Source organism: Dendropsophus ebraccatus, chromosome 9 (assembly GCF_027789765.1).
Source record: "Dendropsophus ebraccatus isolate aDenEbr1 chromosome 9, aDenEbr1.pat, whole genome shotgun sequence".
In the NCBI taxonomy this organism is placed as follows: domain Eukaryota; kingdom Metazoa; phylum Chordata; class Amphibia; order Anura; family Hylidae; genus Dendropsophus; species Dendropsophus ebraccatus.
In genome coordinates, this window is record NC_091462.1 from 120,274,751 (window position 1) to 120,293,541 (window position 18,791).

An 18,791-nucleotide genomic window follows, 5' to 3' on the forward strand; every position below is an offset into this window, starting at 1 on the left:
ACCCCCATCGTTATGAATTTGGCCAAACCTCTCCTTTAAAGGGGAACTCCAGATAGAGGTTAAAAAATGAAACTTCTGCAGAAGCATAAAGCATTACTTACCTGTCTATCTATTCCAGTTTTGAAACTACCAAAAATCTATTTGTTTGGGGGGTTTTGTTCTGTTTTGTGTTTCTGTACTTCCTGGTTTATCAGTTGTACATAGGACTACAGGTTCCAGAATGCAATGCTTTCCCTCATCTGTTCATCCTCCACCCTGCACATTCCCCACCCAAAGCTGTTGCAGAAGATCTAGACTGTGTTCACACATTGCAGTTTAATTGTGTTACTATTATTATTATATTTAATATTATTTATTCATAAAGCGCACTTAATTCCAGAGCGCTATACAGGCGACAAGGGTAACAAACAAGAACATTACAAGATCAAAACACATTACATGAAGGCAGATGGCCGACTGATACATGGGGAAGAGGACCCTGCCCGCGGGGGCTTACAATCTATAAGGTACGGGGAGAGAAACAGGAGGTAAAGTGCAGCCGGTCACAGTGTGACGCAGAGTTATTGTAGGTTGTAGCCTTGTTTGAAGAGATGGGTTTTCAGGTTACTTTTGAAGGACTGGATGGTGGATGAGAGACGGATGTGTCGGGGGAGCAAGTTCTGGAGTATTTGCAGTAATTTATGATTTCATTGTGGTCCCACCCACACAGCACTGTATTCTCTACCTGTAACACCACACAGCACGCTGTATTCTCTACCTGTAACACCACACAGCACGCTGTATTCTCTATCTAACATCACACAGCGCTGTATTCTCTACCTGTAACACCACACAGCACTGTATTCTCTACCTGTAACACCACACAGCACGCTGTATTCTCTACCTGTAACACCACACAGCACTGTATTCTCTACCTGTAACACCACACAGCGCTGTATTCTCTACCTGTAACACCACACAGCACACTGTATTCTCTACCTGTAACACCACACAGCACGCTGTATTCTCTACCTGTAACACCACACAGCACGCTGTATTCTCTACCTGTAACACCACACAGCACACTGTATTCTCTACCTGTAACACCACACAGCACTGTATTCTCTACCTGTAACACCACACAGCACTGTGTTCTCTACCTGTAACACCACACAGCACACTGTATTCTCTACCTGTAACACCACACAGCACGCTGTATTCTCTACCTGTAACACCACACAGCACTGTATTCTCTACCTGTAACACCACACAGCACTGTATTCTCTACCTGTAACATCACACAGCACGCTGTATTCTCTACCTGTAACACCACACAGCACGCTGTATTCTCTACCTGTAACACCACACAGCACGCTGTATTCTCTACCTGTAACACCACACAGCACGCTGTATTCTCTACCTGTAACACCACACAGCGCCCTGTATTCTCTACCTGTAACACCACACTGTATTCTCTACCTGTAACACCACACAGCACACTGTATTCTCTACCGGTAACACCACACAGCACTGTATTCTCTATCTGTAACACCACACAGCACTGTATTCTATACCTGTAACACCACACAGCACACTGTATTCTCTACCTGTAACACCACACAGCACAGCGCTGTATTCTCTACCTGTAACACCACACAGCACACTGTATTCTCTACCTGTAACACCACACAGCACTGTATTCTCTACCTGTAACACCACACAGCACACTGTATTCTCTACCTGTAACACCACACAGCACACTGTATTCTTTACCTGTAACACCACACAGCACGCTGTATTCTCTACCTGTAACACCACACAGCACACTGTATTCTTTACCTGTAACACCACACAGCGCTGTATTCTCTACCTGTAACACCACACAGCACACTGTATTCTCTACCTGTAACACCACACACCACGCTGTATTCTCTACCTGTAACACCACACAGCACACTGTATTCTCTACCTGTAACATCACACAGCACGCTGTATTTTCTACCTCTAACACCACACAGCACACTGTATTCTCTATCTGTAACACCACACAGCACGCTGTATTCTCTACCTGTAACACCACACAGCACTGTATTCTCTACCTGTAACACCACACAGCACGCTGTATTCTCTACCTGTAACACCACACAGCACTGTATTCTCTACCTGTAACACCACACACCACACTGTATTCTCTACCTGTAACACCACACAGCACGCTGTATTCTCTACCTGTAACACCACACAGCACTGTATTCTCTACCTGTAACACCACACAGCACTGTATTCTCTACCTGTAACACCACACAGCACGCTGTATTCTCTACCTGTAACACCACACAGCACTGTATTCTCTACCTGTAACACCACACAGCACTGTATTCTCTACCTGTAACACCACACAGCACCCTGTATTCTCTACCTGTAACACCACACAGCACACTGTATTCTCTACCTGTAACACCACACAGCACTGTATTCCCTACCTGTAACACCACACAGCGCGCTGTATTCTCTATCTGTAACACCACACAGCACACTGTATTCTCTACATGTAACACCATACAGCACTGTATTCTCTATCTGTAACACCACACAGCGCTGTATTCTCTACCTGTAACACCACACTGTATTCTCTACCTGTAACACCACACAGCACACTGTATTCTCTACCTGTAACACCACACAGCACACTGTATTCTCTACCTGTAACACCACACAGCACTGTATTCTCTACCTGTAACACCACACAGCACGCTGTATTTTCTACCTCTAACACCACACAGCACACTGTATTCTCTACCTGTAACACCACACAGCACTGTATTCTCTACCTGTAACACCACACACCACACTGTATTCTCTACCTGTAACACCACACAGCACGCTGTATTCTCTACCTGTAACACCACACAGCACTGTATTCTCTACCTGTAACACCACACAGCACTGTATTCTCTACCTGTAACACCACACAGCACGCTGTATTCTCTACCTGTAACACCACACAGCACTGTATTCTCTACCTGTAACACCACACAGCACTGTATTCTCTACCTGTAACACCACACAGCACCCTGTATTCTCTACCTGTAACACCACACAGCACACTGTATTCTCTACCTGTAACACCACACAGCACTGTATTCCCTACCTGTAACACCACACAGCGCGCTGTATTCTCTATCTGTAACACCACACAGCACACTGTATTCTCTACATGTAACACCATACAGCACTGTATTCTCTATCTGTAACACCACACAGCGCTGTATTCTCTACCTGTAACACCACACACCACGCTGTATTCTCTACCTGTAACACCACACAGCACACTGTATTCTCTACCTGTAACACCACAGCACGCTGTATTCTCTACCTGTAACACCACACCGCACACTGTATTCTCTACCTGTAACACCACAGCGCGGTGTATTCTCTACCTGTAACACCACACAGCACTGTATTCTCTACCTGTAACACCACACAGCACGCTGTATTCTCTACCTGTAACACCACACAGCACGCTGTATTCTCTACCTGTAACACCACACAGCACTGTATTCTCTACCTGTAACACCACACAGCACTGTATTCTCTACCTGTAACACCACACAGCACTGTATTCTCTACCTGTAACACCACACAGCACGCTGTATTCTCTACCTGTAACACCACACAGCACGCTGTATTCTCTACCTGTAACACCACACAGCACTGTATTCTCTACCTGTAACACCACACAGCACTGTATTCCCTACCTGTAACACCACACAGCACTGTATTCTCTACCTGTAACACCACACAGCACTGTATTCCCTACCTGTAACACCACACAGCACTGTATTCTCTACCTGTAACACCACACAGCACGCTGTATTCTCTACCTGTAACACCACACAGCACGCTGTATTCTCTACCTGTAACACCACACAGCACGCTGTATTCTCTACCTGTAACACCACACAGCACTGTATTCTCTACCTGTAACACCACACAGCACTGTATTCTCTACCTGTAACACCACACAGCACTGTATTCTCTACCTGTAACACCACACAGCACGCTGTATTCTCTACCTGTAACACCACACAGCACACTGTATTCTCTACCTGTAACACCACACAGCACGCTGTATTCTCTATCTGTAACACCACACAGCACACTGTATTCTCTACCTGTAACACCACACAGCATGCTGTATTCTCTACCTGTAACACCACACAGCACTGTATTCTCTACCTGTAACACCACACAGCACACTGTATTCTCTACCTGTAACACCACACAGCACACTGTATTCTCTACCTGTAACACCACACAGCACACTGTATTCTCTACCTGTAACATCACACAGCACGCTGTATTCTCTACCTGTAACACCACACAGCGCGCTGTATTCTCTACCTGTAACACCACACAGCACTGTATTCTCTACCTGTAACACCACACAGCACTGTATTCTCTACCTGTAACACCACACAGCGCTGTATTCTCTACCTGTAACACCACACAGCGCTGTATTCTCTACCTGTAACACCACACAGCACTGTATTCTCTACCTGTAACACCACACAGCACGCTGTATTCTCTACCTGTAACACCACACAGCACCCTGTATTCTCTACCTGTAACACCACACAGCACTGTATTCTCTACCTGTAACACCACACAGCACTGTATTCTCTACCTGTAACACCACACTGTATTCTCTACCTGTAACACCACACAGCACTGTATTCTCTACCTGTAACACCACACAGCACACTGTATTCTCTACCTGTAACACCACACAGCACGCTGTATTCTCTACCTGTAACACCACACAGCACGCTGTATTCTCTACCTGTAACACCACACAGTACACTGTATTCTCTACCTGTAACACCACACAGCGCTGTATTCTCTACCTGTAACACCACACAGCACTGTATTCTCTACCTGTAACACCACACAGCACACTGTATTCTCTACCTGTAACACCACACATCACTGTATTCTCTACCTGTAACACCACACAGCGCTGTATTCTCTACCTGTAACACCACACAGCACTGTATTCTCTACCTGTAACACCACACAGCGCTGTATTCTCTATCTGTAACACCACACAGCACACTGTATTCTCTACCTGTAACACCACACAGCACACTGTACTTTCTACCTGTAACACCACACAGCACACTGTATTCTCTACCTGTAACACCACACAGCACGCTGTATTCTCTACCTGTAACAGCACGCTGTATTCTCTACCTGTAACACCACACAGCACACTGTATTCTCTACCTGTAACACCACACAGCACGCTTTATTCTCTACCTGTAACACCACACAGCACACTGTATTCTCTACCTGTAACACCACACAGCACACTGTACTTTCTACCTGTAACACCACACAGCACCCTGTATTCTCTACCTGTAACACCACACAGCACACTGTATTCTCTACCTGTAACACCACACAGCGCTGTATTCTCTACCTGTAACACCACACAGCACGCTGTATTCTCTACCTGTAACACCACACAGCACGCTGTATTCTCTATCTGTAACACCACACAGCGCTGTATTCTCTACCTGTAACACCACACAGCACGCTGTATTCTCTACCTGTAACACCACACAGCACTGTATTCTCTACCTGTAACACCACACAGCACCCTGTATTCTCTACCTGTAAAACCACACAGCACACTGTATTCTCTATCTGTAACACCACACAGCACACTGTATTCTCTACCTGTAACACCACACAGCACCCTGTATTCTCTACCTGTAAAACCACACAGCACACTGTATTCTCTATCTGTAACACCACAAAGCACACTGTATTCTCTACCTGTAACACCACACAGCACTGTATTCTCTACCTGTAACACCACACAGCACGCAGTATTCTCTACCTGTAACACCACACAGCACTGTATTCTCTACCTGTAACACCACACAGCGCTGTATTCTCTACCTGTAACACCACACAGCACGCAGTATTCTCTACCTGTAACACCACACAGCACTGTATTCTCTACCTGTAACACCACACAGCGCTGTATTCTCTACCTGTAACACCACACAGCACGCTGTATTCTCTACCTGTAACACCACACAGCACGCTGTATTCTCTACCTGTAACACCACACAGCACTGTATTCTCTACCTGTAACACCACACAGCACTGTATTCTCTACCTGTAACACCACACTGTATTCTCTACCTGTAACAGCACACAGCACACTGTATTCTCTACCTGTAACACCACACAGCACGCTGTATTCTCTACCTGTAACACCACACAGCACACTGTATTCTTTATCTGTAACACCACACAGCACTGTATTCTCTACCTGTAACACCACACAGCGCGCTCTATTCTCTACCTGTAACACCACACAGCACGCTGTATTCTCTACCTGTAACACCACACAGCACACTGTACTTTCTACCTGTAACACCACACAGCACAATATTTCCTACCCACAATAGGCTCTGATCCTCTCTGCCGTTTAGCATCATTTACTTGTGTTAATGCATCATTTTTGTGAATATGCTGCAGTACTGCAATGACACTCCAACATGTGTGAACACAGCCCTAATTTCACTGCACATTTCTGCACAATTAGAGAAATCAGTGCAGCAGCTGCTTCTGGCTGATCAGAGATGGTGAATCACTCAGGGGATTGGGGATCCAGCCCCGCCTCCTGTGACATCACACCCTGCCCCCTTTCTGCATCATCAGCCTGTGCTCAGCAAACACACAATGTGAGACAGAGGCATGTAAGATTTGTCTCCTAAAGGGGGGAGAGCAGAAAGCGCAGGAGACAATGTGGATTGGCACAGGGGCCATTATTCTTCACTTTCTTGATTTCTATCAGTTATCAGTGTGGCAGAACAGTACAGATACAGTAATACATTACAGACACATTATTTAACTTTTAATAGAAAACAAGTTTTTCTTATCCAGAGTTCCCCTTCAAATCAGAGACTCCAGGAGTCTCAAGTGGGCGAGACATGGGCCACACACAAAGTGGGACTGCACCCCTGGTGGACGCCATTTTTGCGCTGAAATCAGTGTGCAAACCATGGCAGGAATCCTTCCAAGCTCGGAGCAGGTAAAGATCTCTGCACTAGACGTGCGGCAGGTGCAGGTTCCACCGCCGGGACTTTACTTAAGACTGGGTACTCATCTTGATAAATGTCCCCCAAAAGGCACTGACCATCCGCCAGTAAAAGGGGCAAACCAGTAACCAGCAATGAAGGGGGCAGTGAACCACTAAGGAGACAACACACTACCGTACACGCTCTACTAGCTTTTCTAAAATACTTCTGATTTTTGGGTGCTGTAGGCTCAGAAACGGGGGGAGGTAGACAGAAGGTGTAGGCTCAGAAACGGGGGGGGGGGGGGATGGGTAGGTAGACAGAAGGTGTAGACTCAGAAACGCCACAAAAATTAGTAAAAGTCCTTTATTACAAACATCTCACTCAGCACACCACACGGGGCAGCATCTGTACAACACAGCCGTCACAGCACCTGGTGGGGGGGGGGGGGCACCTTTACGAGTCCCAGGCATCCCACCATGAGTCAGCCTGGTGCAGACGACATCAGGCCAACCTGCCGCTTTCATACATAGAGAAAGGGGGGCAGGAAGAGGGTGTAGGCTCAAAAATCGGGGGTGGGGTGGGGTAGACAGAAGGTGTAGGCTCAAAAAAAGGGGGGGCCAGCCTGCCGTTTTCATACATAGAGATCAAAGTCTAATCTCAGAGAGTTGTAGAACTGTCCGCTGGAGCTGTCCACCCGCCGGCAGTACACACCTTCAGAGAAGTATCCGCTGTCCACCCATTCCTGTAATGAAAGCCAACACACATCCATAAGGCGCGGTCCAGACACAAGGCACGGCACATAGATGGCCTATCCAGGTGAGGGGAGGAAATTAGATACAAGGTGCCGCTCCTACCTGCATCTGGGCGCTGGTGAAGGGGCCGTACAGCTCTGCACCCGCCTCATTCTCCCATTTATACTCCCAGAGAACTTCATCTGCTGCCGGTGTCGCTGCAGAGAGTACAGAGCGTCATTGACACAGTGACAGGTCGCCCACCAATACCCCCCAGTGCCCAACCCCCTCCACCTTACTTTCTCTGGTCGCCAGCTTCTCATCTTCCACTTCATCTGCGAACATGTCGAGGGTGGGTGCAGGTGAGGGCTCCAGGGAGCGCAGCTTATAGGCCAGCTTCTCAAACGAGTCTTGGTACACCTCATACACACCGAGGGCCACCATCTGATCTGCCAGGGAGATGAGTCTATCCAGAGGTGCCATCCTCCTGTCTGGCGAGGCTGTGCCCTCCGGCTGTGGATCGGCAGCCTCATCCGTCAGGGCAGCTATCCTGTCCTCCGCAGCACCCATCCCATCCCCCGCACCACTCGGCCTATCCTCTGCTGTATCGGTCAGTGCTCCGCTCTGCTTGAGCCTCTGTGCCCCGCCCCCTCTCTTCCGGGATGCCCCCCCCACCCCCAGGCGCTGAATGCCTTTGGCCACCGTCTCCCCCGGCTGTAAGACTTTTAGAATTTCCTCCAGTAAGATTTTCATCTCCATGGGAGCGCGCCCTTCGTCTGAATCAGACTCCTCATCTGCCCCCGAGGAAGGGGGTGGAGCTTCCCGCTCCTTGATACGAACCTGAAGGACAGAGAAAGTAAGTGGAAAGCAACTGAGGGGGGTGACCAGTCGGGGCTCCGCTCTCGCGCACAGCCGGGGCTCCGCTCTCTTACCCAGTCAATGTTCTCCAGCCAGTGATCCCGGATCTGGGCCTCCTTCCGTAAGAAATAATTTCCCTCCGAGTCAAAGTGGCCTTCCTCCATCTCCTCGTTCAAGTTGAAGGGTGTGATCTGTACCCCACCCTCCGACTCCAGGGTGGCGTTCTCCTGCCCTGTGTCACACAGCAAGATATAAGGGACACCGTAAGACACCCCCGTACACAACATATGGACCAATCCATTGGCCACAAGCCCCGGCCCCCCAGACCTCAGAGGGCCACAAGCCCCGGCCCCCCAGACCTCAGAGGGCCACAAGCCCCGGCCCCCCAGACCTCAGAGGGCCACAAGCCCCGGCCCCCCAGACCTCAGAGGGCCACAAGCCCCGGCCCCCGAGACCTCAGAGGGCCACAAGCCCCGGCCCCCGAGACCTCAGAGGGCCACAAGCCCCGGCCCCCAGAGGGCCACAAGCCCCGGCCCCCCAGACCTCAGAGGGCCACAAGCCCCGGCCCCCGAGACCTCAGAGGGCCACAAGCCCCGGCCCCCAGACCTCAGAGGGCCACAAGCCCCGGCCCCCCAGACCTCAGAGGGCCACAAGCCCCGGCCCCCAGACCTGAGGGCCACAAGCCCCGGCCCCCCAGACCTCAGAGGGCCACAAGCCCCGGCCCCCCAGACCTCAGAGGGCCACAAGCCCCGGCCCCCAGACCTCAGAGGGCCACAAGCCCCGGCCCCCCAGACCTCAGAGGGCCACAAGCCCCGGCCCCCAGACCTCAGAGGGCCATTCACCTTCAACATCCTCTGGAGCCAGCATGTTATACTTGGAGGATTCTCCAGACTCCCCCTCTTCATCGTCTTCCTCATCGCTGTCCAGAGAATGTTTTCCTTTAAAACGGCTTCCAGGACCCCCAACCGTTTCTGGAAACTGAGAGAACAAAGACCCAAAATAATATACTCCACCCACATGTATATATACACCCCACCTGTACACTCAGTTCTCCCCTACACTCCCAGCACTTACACCTCACCCTCCTCGTGCCCCTCTCCTCCTCCGCCACACTCCCCTTGCCCCTCTCCCCACGCAACTCTCCTCACCCTCCTCTTGCCCCTCTCCTCCTCCTCCTCACCCTCCTCTTGCCCCTCTCCTTCTCCTCCTCACCCTCCTCTTGCCCCTCTCCTCCTCCCCACACTCCCCTTGCCCCTCTCCCCACGCAACTCTCCTCACCCTCCTCTTGCCCCTCTCCTTCTCCTCCTCACCCTCCTCTTGCCCCTCTCCTCCTCCTCACCCTCCCCTTGCCCCTCTCCTCCTCCTCCTCCCCACCCTCCCCTTGCCCCTCTCCTCCTCCTCCTCCCCACCCTCCCCTTGCCCCTCTCCTCCTCCTCCTCCCCACCCTCCTCTTGCCCCTCTCCTCCTCCTCCCCACCCTCCTCTTGCCCCTCTCCTCCTCCTCCCCACCCTCCTTCTGCCCCTCTCCTCCTCCTCCCCACCCTCCTCTTGCCCCTCTCCTCCTCCTCCCCACCCTCCTCTTGCCCCTCTCCTCCTCCTCCCCACCCTCCTCTTGCCCCTCTCCTCCTCCTCACCCTCCTCTTGCCCCTCTCCTCCTCCTCTTGCCCCGCTCCTCCTCCTCACCTCCTCACCCTCCTCTTGCCCCTCTCCTCACCCTCCTCTTGCCCCTCTCCTCACCCTCCTCCTCCTGCCCCTCTCCTCCTCCTCACCCTCCTCTTGCCCCTCTCCTCCTCCTCACCCTCTCTTGCCCCTCTCCTCCTCCTCCTCCTCAGCCTCCTCTTGCCCCTCTCCTCCTCCTCCTCCCCCTCCTCTCCTCCTCCCCCTCCTCTTGCCCCTCTCCTCCTCCTCCTCACCCTCCTCTTGCCCCTCTCCTGCCCCTCTCCTCCTCCTCCCCACCCTCCTCTTGCCCCTCTCCTCCTCCTCCCCACCCTCCTCTTGCCCCTCTCCTCCTCCTCCCACCCTCCTCTTGCCCCTCATCCTCCTCCTCCCACCCTCCTCTTGCCCCTCTCCTCCTCCTGCCCCACCCTCCTCTTGCCCCTCTCCTCCTCCTCCCCACCCTCCTCTTGCCCCTCTCCTCCTCCTCCCCCACCCTCCTCTTGCCCCTCTCCTCCTCCTCACCCTCCTCTTGCCCCTCTCCTCCTCCTCAACCCTCCTCCTGCCCCTCTCCTCCTCGCCTCTTTGCCCCTCTCCTCCTCCTCTTGCCCTCTCCTCCTCCTCTTGCCCCTCTCCTCCTCCTCCCCACCCTCCTCTTGCCCCTCTCTCCTCCTCCTCCCCACCCTCCTCTTGCCCCTCTCCTCCTCCTCACCCTCCCTCGTGCCCCTCTCCTCCTCTTGCCCCTCTCCTCCTCCTACTCACCCTCTCCTCCTCCTCTTTGCCCCTCTCCTCCTCCTCTTGCCCCTCTCCTCCTCCTCTTGCCCCTCTCCTCCTCCTCTTGCCCCTCTCCTCCTCCTCCTCCTCCTGCCCCTCTCCTCCTCCTCCTCTTGCCCCTCTCCTCCTCCTCTTTGCCCCTCTCCTCCTCCTCTTTGCCCTCTCCTCCTCCTCTTTGCCCCTCTCCTCCTCCTCACCCTCCTCTTTGCCCCTCTCCTCCTCCTCACCCTCCTCTTGCCCCTCTCCTCCTCCTCCTCCTCACCCTCCTCTTCCCCTCCTCCTCACCCTCCTCTTGCCCCTCTCCTCCTCCTCTTGCCCCTCTCCTCCTCCTCCTCTTGCCCCTCTCCTCCTCCTCTTGCCCCTCTCCTCCTCCTCCTGCCCTCTCCTCCTCCTCCCACCCTCCTCTTGCCCCTCTCCTCCTCCTCCTCCTGCCCTCTCCTCCTCCTCCCCACCCTCCTCTTGCCCCTCTCCTCCTCCTCCTCTTCCTCCTCTTTGCCCCTCTCCTCCTCCTCTTGCCCCTCTCCTCCTCCTCTTTGCCCCTCTCCTCCTCCTCCTCTTGCCCCTCTCCTCCTCCTCCTCCTCTTGCCCCTCTCCTCCTCCTCTTGCCCCTCTCCTCCTCCTCTTTGCCCTCTCCTCCTCCTCCTCTTGCCCCTCTCCTCCTCCTCCTCCTCTTGCCCCTCTCCTCCTCCTCTTGCCCCTCTCCTCCTCCTCTTTGCCCCTCTCCTCCTCCTCCTCTTGCCCCTCTCCTCCTCCTCCTCCTCTTGCCCCTCTCCTCCTCCTCTTGCCCCTCTCCTCCTCCTCTTGCCCCTCTCCTCCTCCTCCTCTTGCCCCTCTCCTCCTCTTGCCCCTCTCCTCCTCCTCCTCTTGCCCCTCTCCTCCTCCTCCTCTTGCCCCTCTCCTCCTCCTCCTCTTGCCCCTCTCCTCACCCTCCTCTTGCCCCTCTCCTCCTCCTCACCCTCCTCTTGCCCCTCTCCTCCTCCTCACCCTCCTCTTGCCCCTCTCCTCCTCCTCACCCTCCTCTTGCCCCTCTCCTCCTCCTCACCCTCCTCTTGCCCCTCTCCTCCCTCCTCACCCTCCTCTTGCCCCTCTCCTCCTCCTCACCCTCCTCTTGCCCCTCTCCTCCTCCTCACCCTCCTCTTGCCCTCTCCTCCTCCTCACCCTCCTCTTGCCCCTCCTCCTCCTCCTCCATCACCCTCCTCTGGCCCCTCTCCTCCTCCTCACCCTCCTCTTGCCCCTCTCCTCCTCCTCAGACCCTCCTCTTGCCCTCTCCTCCTCCTCACCCTCCTCTTGCCCCTCTCCTCCTCCTCACACCTCCTCTTGCCCCTCTCCTCCGCCTCACACCTCCCTTGCACCTCTCCCCCCTCTTGCCCCTCTCCTCCTCCTCACCCTCCTTCTTAGCCCCTCTCTCCTCCTCACCCTCCTCTTGCCCTCTCCTCCTCCTCCTCACCCTCCTCTTGCCCCCTCTCCTCCTCCCCACCCTCCTCTTGCCCCTCTCCTCCTCCTCCCCACCCTCCTCTTGCCCCTCTCCTCCTCCTCCCCACCCTCCTCTTGCCCCTCTCCTCCTCCTCCCCACCCTCCTCTTGCCCCTCTCCTCCTCCTCCCCACCCTCCTCTTGCCCCTCTCCTCCTCCTCCCCACCCTCCTCTTGCCCCTCTCCTCCCCTCCCCACCCTCCTCTTGCCCCTCTCCTCCTCCTCCCCACCCTCCTCTTGCCCCTCTCCTCCTCCTCCCCACCCTCCTCTTGCCCCTCTCCTCCTCCTCACCCTCCTCTTGCCCCTCTCCTCCTCCTCACCCTCCTCCTGCCCCCTCTCCTCCTCCTCTTTGCCCCTCTCCTCCTCCTCTGCCCCTCTCCTCCTCCTCTTGCCCCTCTCCTCCTCCTCCCCACCCTCCTCTTGCCCCTCTCCTCCTCCTCCCCACCCTCCTCTTGCCCCTCTCCTCCTCCTCTTGCCCCTCTCCTCCTCTTGCCCCTCTCCTCCTCCTACTCACCCTCTCCTCCTCCTCTTTGCCCCTCTCCTCCTCCTCTTGCCCTCTCCTCCTCCTCTTGCCCTCTCCTCCTCCTCTTGCCCTCTCCTCCTCCTCCTCCCTCCTGCCCCTCTCCTCTCCTCCTCGCCACCCTCCTCTTGCCCCTCTCCTCCTCCTCTTGCCCCTCTCCTCCTCCTCTTTGCCCCTCTCCTCCTCCTCTTTGCCCCTCTCCTCCTCCTCACCCTCCTCTTGCCCCTCTCCTCCTCCTCACCCTCCTCTTGCCCCTCTCCTCCTCCTCCTCCTCACCCTCCTCTTGCCCCTCTCCTCCTCCTCCTCCTCACCCTCCTCTTGCCCCTCTCCTCCTCCTCCTCTTGCCCCTCTCCTCCTCCTCCTCTTGCCCCTCTCCTCCTCCTCTTGCCCCTCTCCTCCTCCCCTGCCCTCTCCTCCTCCTCCCCACCCTCCTCTTGCCCCTCTCCTCCTCCTCCTGCCCCTCTCCTCCTCCTCCCCACCCTCCTCTTGCCCCTCTCCTCCTCCTCCCCACCCTCCTCTTGCCCTCTCCTCCTCCTCCCCACCTCCTCTTGCCCCTCTCCTCCTCCTCCCCACCCTCCTCTTGCCCCTCTCCTCCTCCTCCCCACCCTCCTCTTGCCCCTCTCCTCCTCCTCCCCACCCTCCTCTTGCCCCTCTCCTCCTCCTCACCCTCCTCTTGCCCCTCTCCTCCTCCTCACCCTCCTCCTGCCCCTCTCCTCCTCCTCTTTGCCCCTCTCCTCCTCCTCTTGCCCCTCTCCTCCTCCTCTTGCCCCTCTCCTCCTCCTCCCCACCCTCCTCTTGCCCCTCTCCTCCTCCTCCCCACCCTCCTCTTGCCCCTCTCCTCCTCCTCACCCTCCTCTTGCCCCTCTCCTCCTCTTGCCCCTCTCCTCCTCCTACTCACCCTCTCCTCCTCCTCTTTGCCCCTCTCCTCCTCCTCTTGCCCCTCTCCTCCTCCTCTTGCCCCTCTCCTCCTCCTCTTGCCCCTCTCCTCCTCCTCCTCCTCCTGCCCCTCTCCTCCTCCTCCCCACCCTCCTCTTGCCCCTCTCCTCCTCCTCTTTGCCCCTCTCCTCCTCCTCTTTGCCCCTCTCCTCCTCCTCTTTGCCCCTCTCCTCCTCCTCACCCTCCTCTTGCCCCTCTCCTCCTCCTCACCCTCCTCTGCCCCTCTCCCTCCTCCTCCTCACCCTCCTCTTGCCCCTCTCCTCCTCCTCCTCCTCACCCTCCTCTTGCCCCTCTCCTCCTCCTCCTCTTGCCCCTCTCCTCCTCCTCCTCTTGCCCCTCTCCTCCTCCTCTTGCCCCTCTCCTCCTCCTCCTGCCCCTCTCCTCCTCCTCCCCACCCTCCTCTTGCCCCTCTCCTCCTCCTCCTCCTGCCCCTCTCCTCCTCCTCCCCACCCTCCTCTTGCCCCTCTCCTCCTCCTCCTCTTCCTCCTCTTTGCCCCTCTCCTCCTCCTCTTGCCCCTCTCCTCCTCCTCTTGCCCCTCTCCTCCTCCTCCTCTTGCCCCTCTCCTCCTCCTCCTCCTCTTGCCCCTCTCCTCCTCCTCTTGCCCCTCTCCTCCTCCTCTTTGCCCCTCTCCTCCTCCTCCTCTTGCCCCTCTCCTCCTCCTCTTGCCCCTCTCCTCCTCCTCTTGCCCCTCTCCTCCTCCTCTTTGCCCCTCTCCTCCTCCTCCTCTTGCCCCTCTCCTCCTCCTCCTCCTCTTGCCCCTCTCCTCCTCCTCTTGCCCCTCTCCTCCTCCTCTTGCCCTCTCCTCCTCCTCCTCTTGCCCCTCTCCTCCTCTTGCCCCTCTCCTCCTCCTCCTCTTGCCCCTCTCCTCCTCCTCCTCTTGCCCCTCTCCTCCTCCTCCTCTTGCCCCTCTCCTCCTCCTCCCCACCCTCCTCTTGCCCCTCTCCTCCTCCTCACCCTCCTCTTGGCCCTCTCCTCCTCCTCACCCTCCTCTTGCCCCTCTCCTCCTCCTCACCCTCCTCTTGCCCCTCTCCTCCTCCTCACCCTCCTCTTGCCCCTCTCCTCCTCCTCACCCTCCTCTTGCCCCTCTCCTCCTCCTCCCCTCCTCTTGCCCCTCTCCTCCTCCTCACCCTCCTCTTGCCCCTCTCCTCCTCCTCACCCTCCTCTTGCCCCTCTCCTCCTCCTCACCCTCCTCTTGCCCCTCTCCTCCTCCTCACCCTCCTCTTGCCCCTCTCCTCCTCCTCACCCTCCTCTTGCCCCTCTCCTCCTCACCCTCCTCTTGCCCCTCTCCTCCTCCTCCTCACCCTCCTCTTGCCCCTCTCCTCCTCCTCCTCACCCTCCTCTTGCCCCTCTCCTCCTCCTCCCCACCCTCCTCTTGCCCCTCTCCTCCTCCTCCTCACCCTCCTCTTGCCCCTCTCCTCCTCCTCCTCACCCTCCTCTTGCCCCTCTCCTCCTCCTCACCCTCCTCTTGCCCCTCTCCTCCTCCTCACCCTCCTCTTGCCCCTCTCCTCCTCCTCCTCCTCACCCTCCTCTTGCCCCTCTCCTCCTCCTCACCCTCCTCTTGCCCCTCTCCTCCTCCTCCTCCTCACCCTCCTCTTGCCCCTCTCCTCCTCCTCACCCTCCTCTTGCCCCTCTCCTCCTCCTCACCCTCCTCTTGCCCCTCTCCTCCTCCTCACCCTCCTCTTGCCCCTCTCCTCCTCCTCTTGCCCCTCTCCTCCTCCTCACCCTCCTCTTGCCCCTCTCCTCCTCCTCACCCTCCTCTTGCCCCTCTCCTCCTCCTCACCCTCCTCTTGCCCCTCTCCTCCTCCTCCCCACCCTCCTCTTGCCCCTCTCCTCCTCCTCACCCTCCTCTTGCCCCTCTCCTCATCCTCCTCTTGCCCCTCTCCTCCTCCTCACCCTCCTCTTGCCCCTCTCCTCATCCTCCTCTTGCCCCTCTCCTCCTCCTCCTCCTCCTCTTGCCCCGCTCCTCCTCCTCTTGCCCCCTCCTCCTCCTCCTCACCCTCCTCTTGCCCCTCTCCTCCTCTCCTCACCCTCCTCTTGCCCCTTCCTCCTCCTCACCCTCCTCTTGCCCCTCTCCTCCTCCTCCCCACCCTCCTCTTGCCCCTCTCCTCCTCCTCCCCACCCTCCTCTTGCCCCTCTCCTCCTCCTCCCCACCCTCCTCTTGCCCCTCTCCTCCTCCTCCCCACCCTCCTCTTGCCCTCTCCTCCTCCTCCCCACCCTCCTCTGCCCCTCTCCATCCTCCTCAACCATCCTCTTGCCCCTCTCCTCATCCTCCTCTTGCCCCCCTCCTCCTCCTCACCCTCCTCTCCCCCTCCTCCTCACCCTCCTCTTCCCCTCCTCCTCACCCTCCTCTTGCCCCTCTCCTCCTCTCCTCACCCTCCTCTTGCCCCTCTCCTCCTCCTCTTGCCCCTCTCCTCCTCCTCACCCTCCTCTGCCCCTCTCCTCCTCCTCTCACCCTCCTCTTGCCCCTCCTCCTCCTCCTCCCCACCCTCCTCTTGCCCCTCTCCTCCTCCTCCCCACCCTCCTCTTGCCCCTCTCCTCCTCCTCCCCACCCTCCTCTTGCCCCTCTCCTCCTCCTCCCCACCCTCCTCTTGCCCCTCTCCTCCTCCTCCCCACCCTCCTCTTGCCCCTCTCCTCCTCCTCCCCACCCTCCTCTTGCCCCTCTCCTCCTCCTCCCCACCCTCCTCTTGCCCCTCTCCTCCTCCTCCCCACCCTCCTCTTGCCCCTCTCCTCCTCCTCCCCACCCTCCTCTTGCCCCTCTCCTCCTCCTCCCCACCCTCCTCTTGCCCCTCTCCTCCTCCTCACCCTCCTCTTGCCCCTCTCCTCATCCTCCTCTTGCCCCTCTCCTCCTCCTCCTCACCCTCCTCTTGCCCCTCTCCTCCTCCTCTTGCCCCTCTCCTCCTCCTCACCCTCCTCTTGCCCCTCTCCTCCTCCCCACCCTCCTCTTGCCCCTCTCCTCCTTCTCACCCTCCTCTTGCCCCTCTCCTCCTCACCCTCCTCTTGCCCCTCTCCTCCTCCCCACCCTCCTCTTGCCCCTCTCCTCCTCCTCCTCACCCTCCTCTTGCCCCTCTCCTCCTCCCCACCCTCCTCTTGCCCCTCTCCTCCTCCTCCTCCTCTTGCCCCTCTCCTCCTCCTCACCCTCCTCTTGCCCCTCTCCTCCTCCTCCTCACCCTCCTCTTGCCCTCTCCTCCTCCCTCACCCTCCTCTTGCCCCTCTCCTCATCCTCCTCTTGCCCCTCTCCTCCTCCTCACCCTCCTCTTGCCCCTCTCCTCCTCCTCTTGCCCCTCTCCTCCTCCTCACCCTCCTCTTGCCCCTCTCCTCCTCCTCACCCTCCTCTTGCCCCTCTCCTCCTCCTCTTGCTCCTCCTCACCCTCCTCTTGCCCCTCTCCTCCTCCTCCTCACCCTCCTCTTGCCCCTCTCCTCCTCCTCCTCACCCTCCTCTTGCCCCTCTCCTCCTCACCCTCCTCTTGCCCCTCTCCTCCTCCTCCTCACCCTCCTCTTGCCCCTCTCCTCCTCCTCCTCACCCTCCTCCTCACCCTCCTCTTGCCCCTCTCCTCCTCACCCTCCTCCTCACCCTCCTCTTGCCCCTCTCCTCCTCCTCACCCTCCTCTTGCCCCTCTCCTCCTCCTCCTCACCCTCCTCTTGCCCCTCTCCTCCTCTTGCCCCTCTCCTCCTCCTCCTCCTCCTCTTGCCCCTCTCCTCCTCCTCACCCTCCTCTTGCCCCTCTCCTCCTCCTCCTCACCCTCCTCTTGCCCCTCTCCTCCTCCTCACCCTCCTCTTGCCCCTCTCCTCCTCCTCTTGCTCCTCCTCACCCTCCTCTTGCCCCTCTCCTCCTCCTCCTCACCCTCCTCTTGCCCCTCTCCTCCTCCTCCTCACCCTCCTCTTGCCCCTCTCCTCCTCACCCTCCTCTTGCCCCTCTCCTCCTCCTCCTCACCCTCCTCTTGCCCCTCTCCTCCTCCTCCTCACCCTCCTCTTGCCCCTCTCCTCCTCACCCTCCTCCTCACCCTCCTCTTGCCCCTCTCCTCCTCCTCACCCTCCTCTTGCCCCTCTCCTCCTCCTCCTCACCCTCCTCTTGCCCCTCTCCTCCTCCTCCTCCTCCTCTTGCCCCTCTCCTCCTCCTCACCCTCCTCTTGCCCCTCTCCTCCTCCTCCTCACCCTCCTCTTGCCCCTCTCCTCCTCCTCACCCTCCTCTTGCCCCTCTCCTCCTCCTCCTCCTCGGGCAGATCCTGGAATGTGACCTTCCTCTTGGCCATGCTGGGAGGCGGCGGGGCCCGGGACTCTGCATACACACCGCGGCACCACCGCTCTCGCGCTCCGATGATTTTTACTCATGTAGATGACGTCAGGCGCAAAGGAAATACGTCACCAGACACCGCCTTCTTCTCAGGTCACATGACTCATGGTCGCTACGCTCCTTCCTCCTGTTCTGCGCAAGAGACAACTGAGAAGCCGACGTCACTGACCCCGCCCATAACGCTGTTATCGCCCCTCCCCCTTCTTTGAGGCAGCGGCGTGATGTCATCTATGTGTGATGTCGGGGCTGTGTGCGATGTCTGTGTGTGATGTCGGGGCTGTGTGCGATGTCTGTGTGCGATGTCTATGTGTGATGTCTGTGTGCCATGTCTATGTGTGATGTCTATGTGTGATGTCTGTGTGCCATGTCTATGTGTGATGTCTGTGTGCCATGTCTATGTGTGATGTCTGTGTGCCATGTCTATGTGTGATGTCTGTGTGCCATGTCTATGTGTGATGTCTATGTGTGATGTCTGTGTG

General features: G+C 57.1%; 1 protein-coding gene across 1 annotated transcript; it reads right to left on the bottom strand.

The window, feature by feature from the left end:
* Positions 1-7,428: 7,428 nt before the first annotated feature.
* On the bottom strand, positions 7,429-18,394 carry CD2BP2 (CD2 cytoplasmic tail binding protein 2). The gene is made up of 6 exons (XM_069982419.1): positions 18,203-18,394; positions 9,511-9,646; positions 8,743-8,900; positions 8,110-8,650; positions 7,934-8,028; positions 7,429-7,821 (listed from the first exon to the last, which is right to left on the bottom strand). Exons 1-6 carry the CDS (start codon positions 18,269-18,271, stop codon positions 7,711-7,713), a joined length of 1,110 nt encoding a protein of 369 aa, XP_069838520.1. The 5' UTR covers positions 18,272-18,394; the 3' UTR covers positions 7,429-7,710.
* Between the last annotated feature and the right edge of the window lie 397 nt (positions 18,395-18,791).

Excerpts from the sequence above, each read along its gene's own strand:
- CD2BP2 (XM_069982419.1), bottom strand. The coding sequence starts at position 18,271 with ATGGCCAAGAGGAAGGTCACATTCCAGGATCTGCCCGAGGAGGAGGAG. Across the intron at positions 8,651-8,742 it reads GGCTGGAGAACATTGACTGG|GTTCGTATCAAGGAGCGGGA; the intron begins GTAAGAGAGCGG and ends TCTGTCCTTCAG. Across the intron at positions 8,029-8,109 it reads GAAGCTGGCGACCAGAGAAA|CGACACCGGCAGCAGATGAA; the intron begins GTAAGGTGGAGG and ends TACTCTCTGCAG.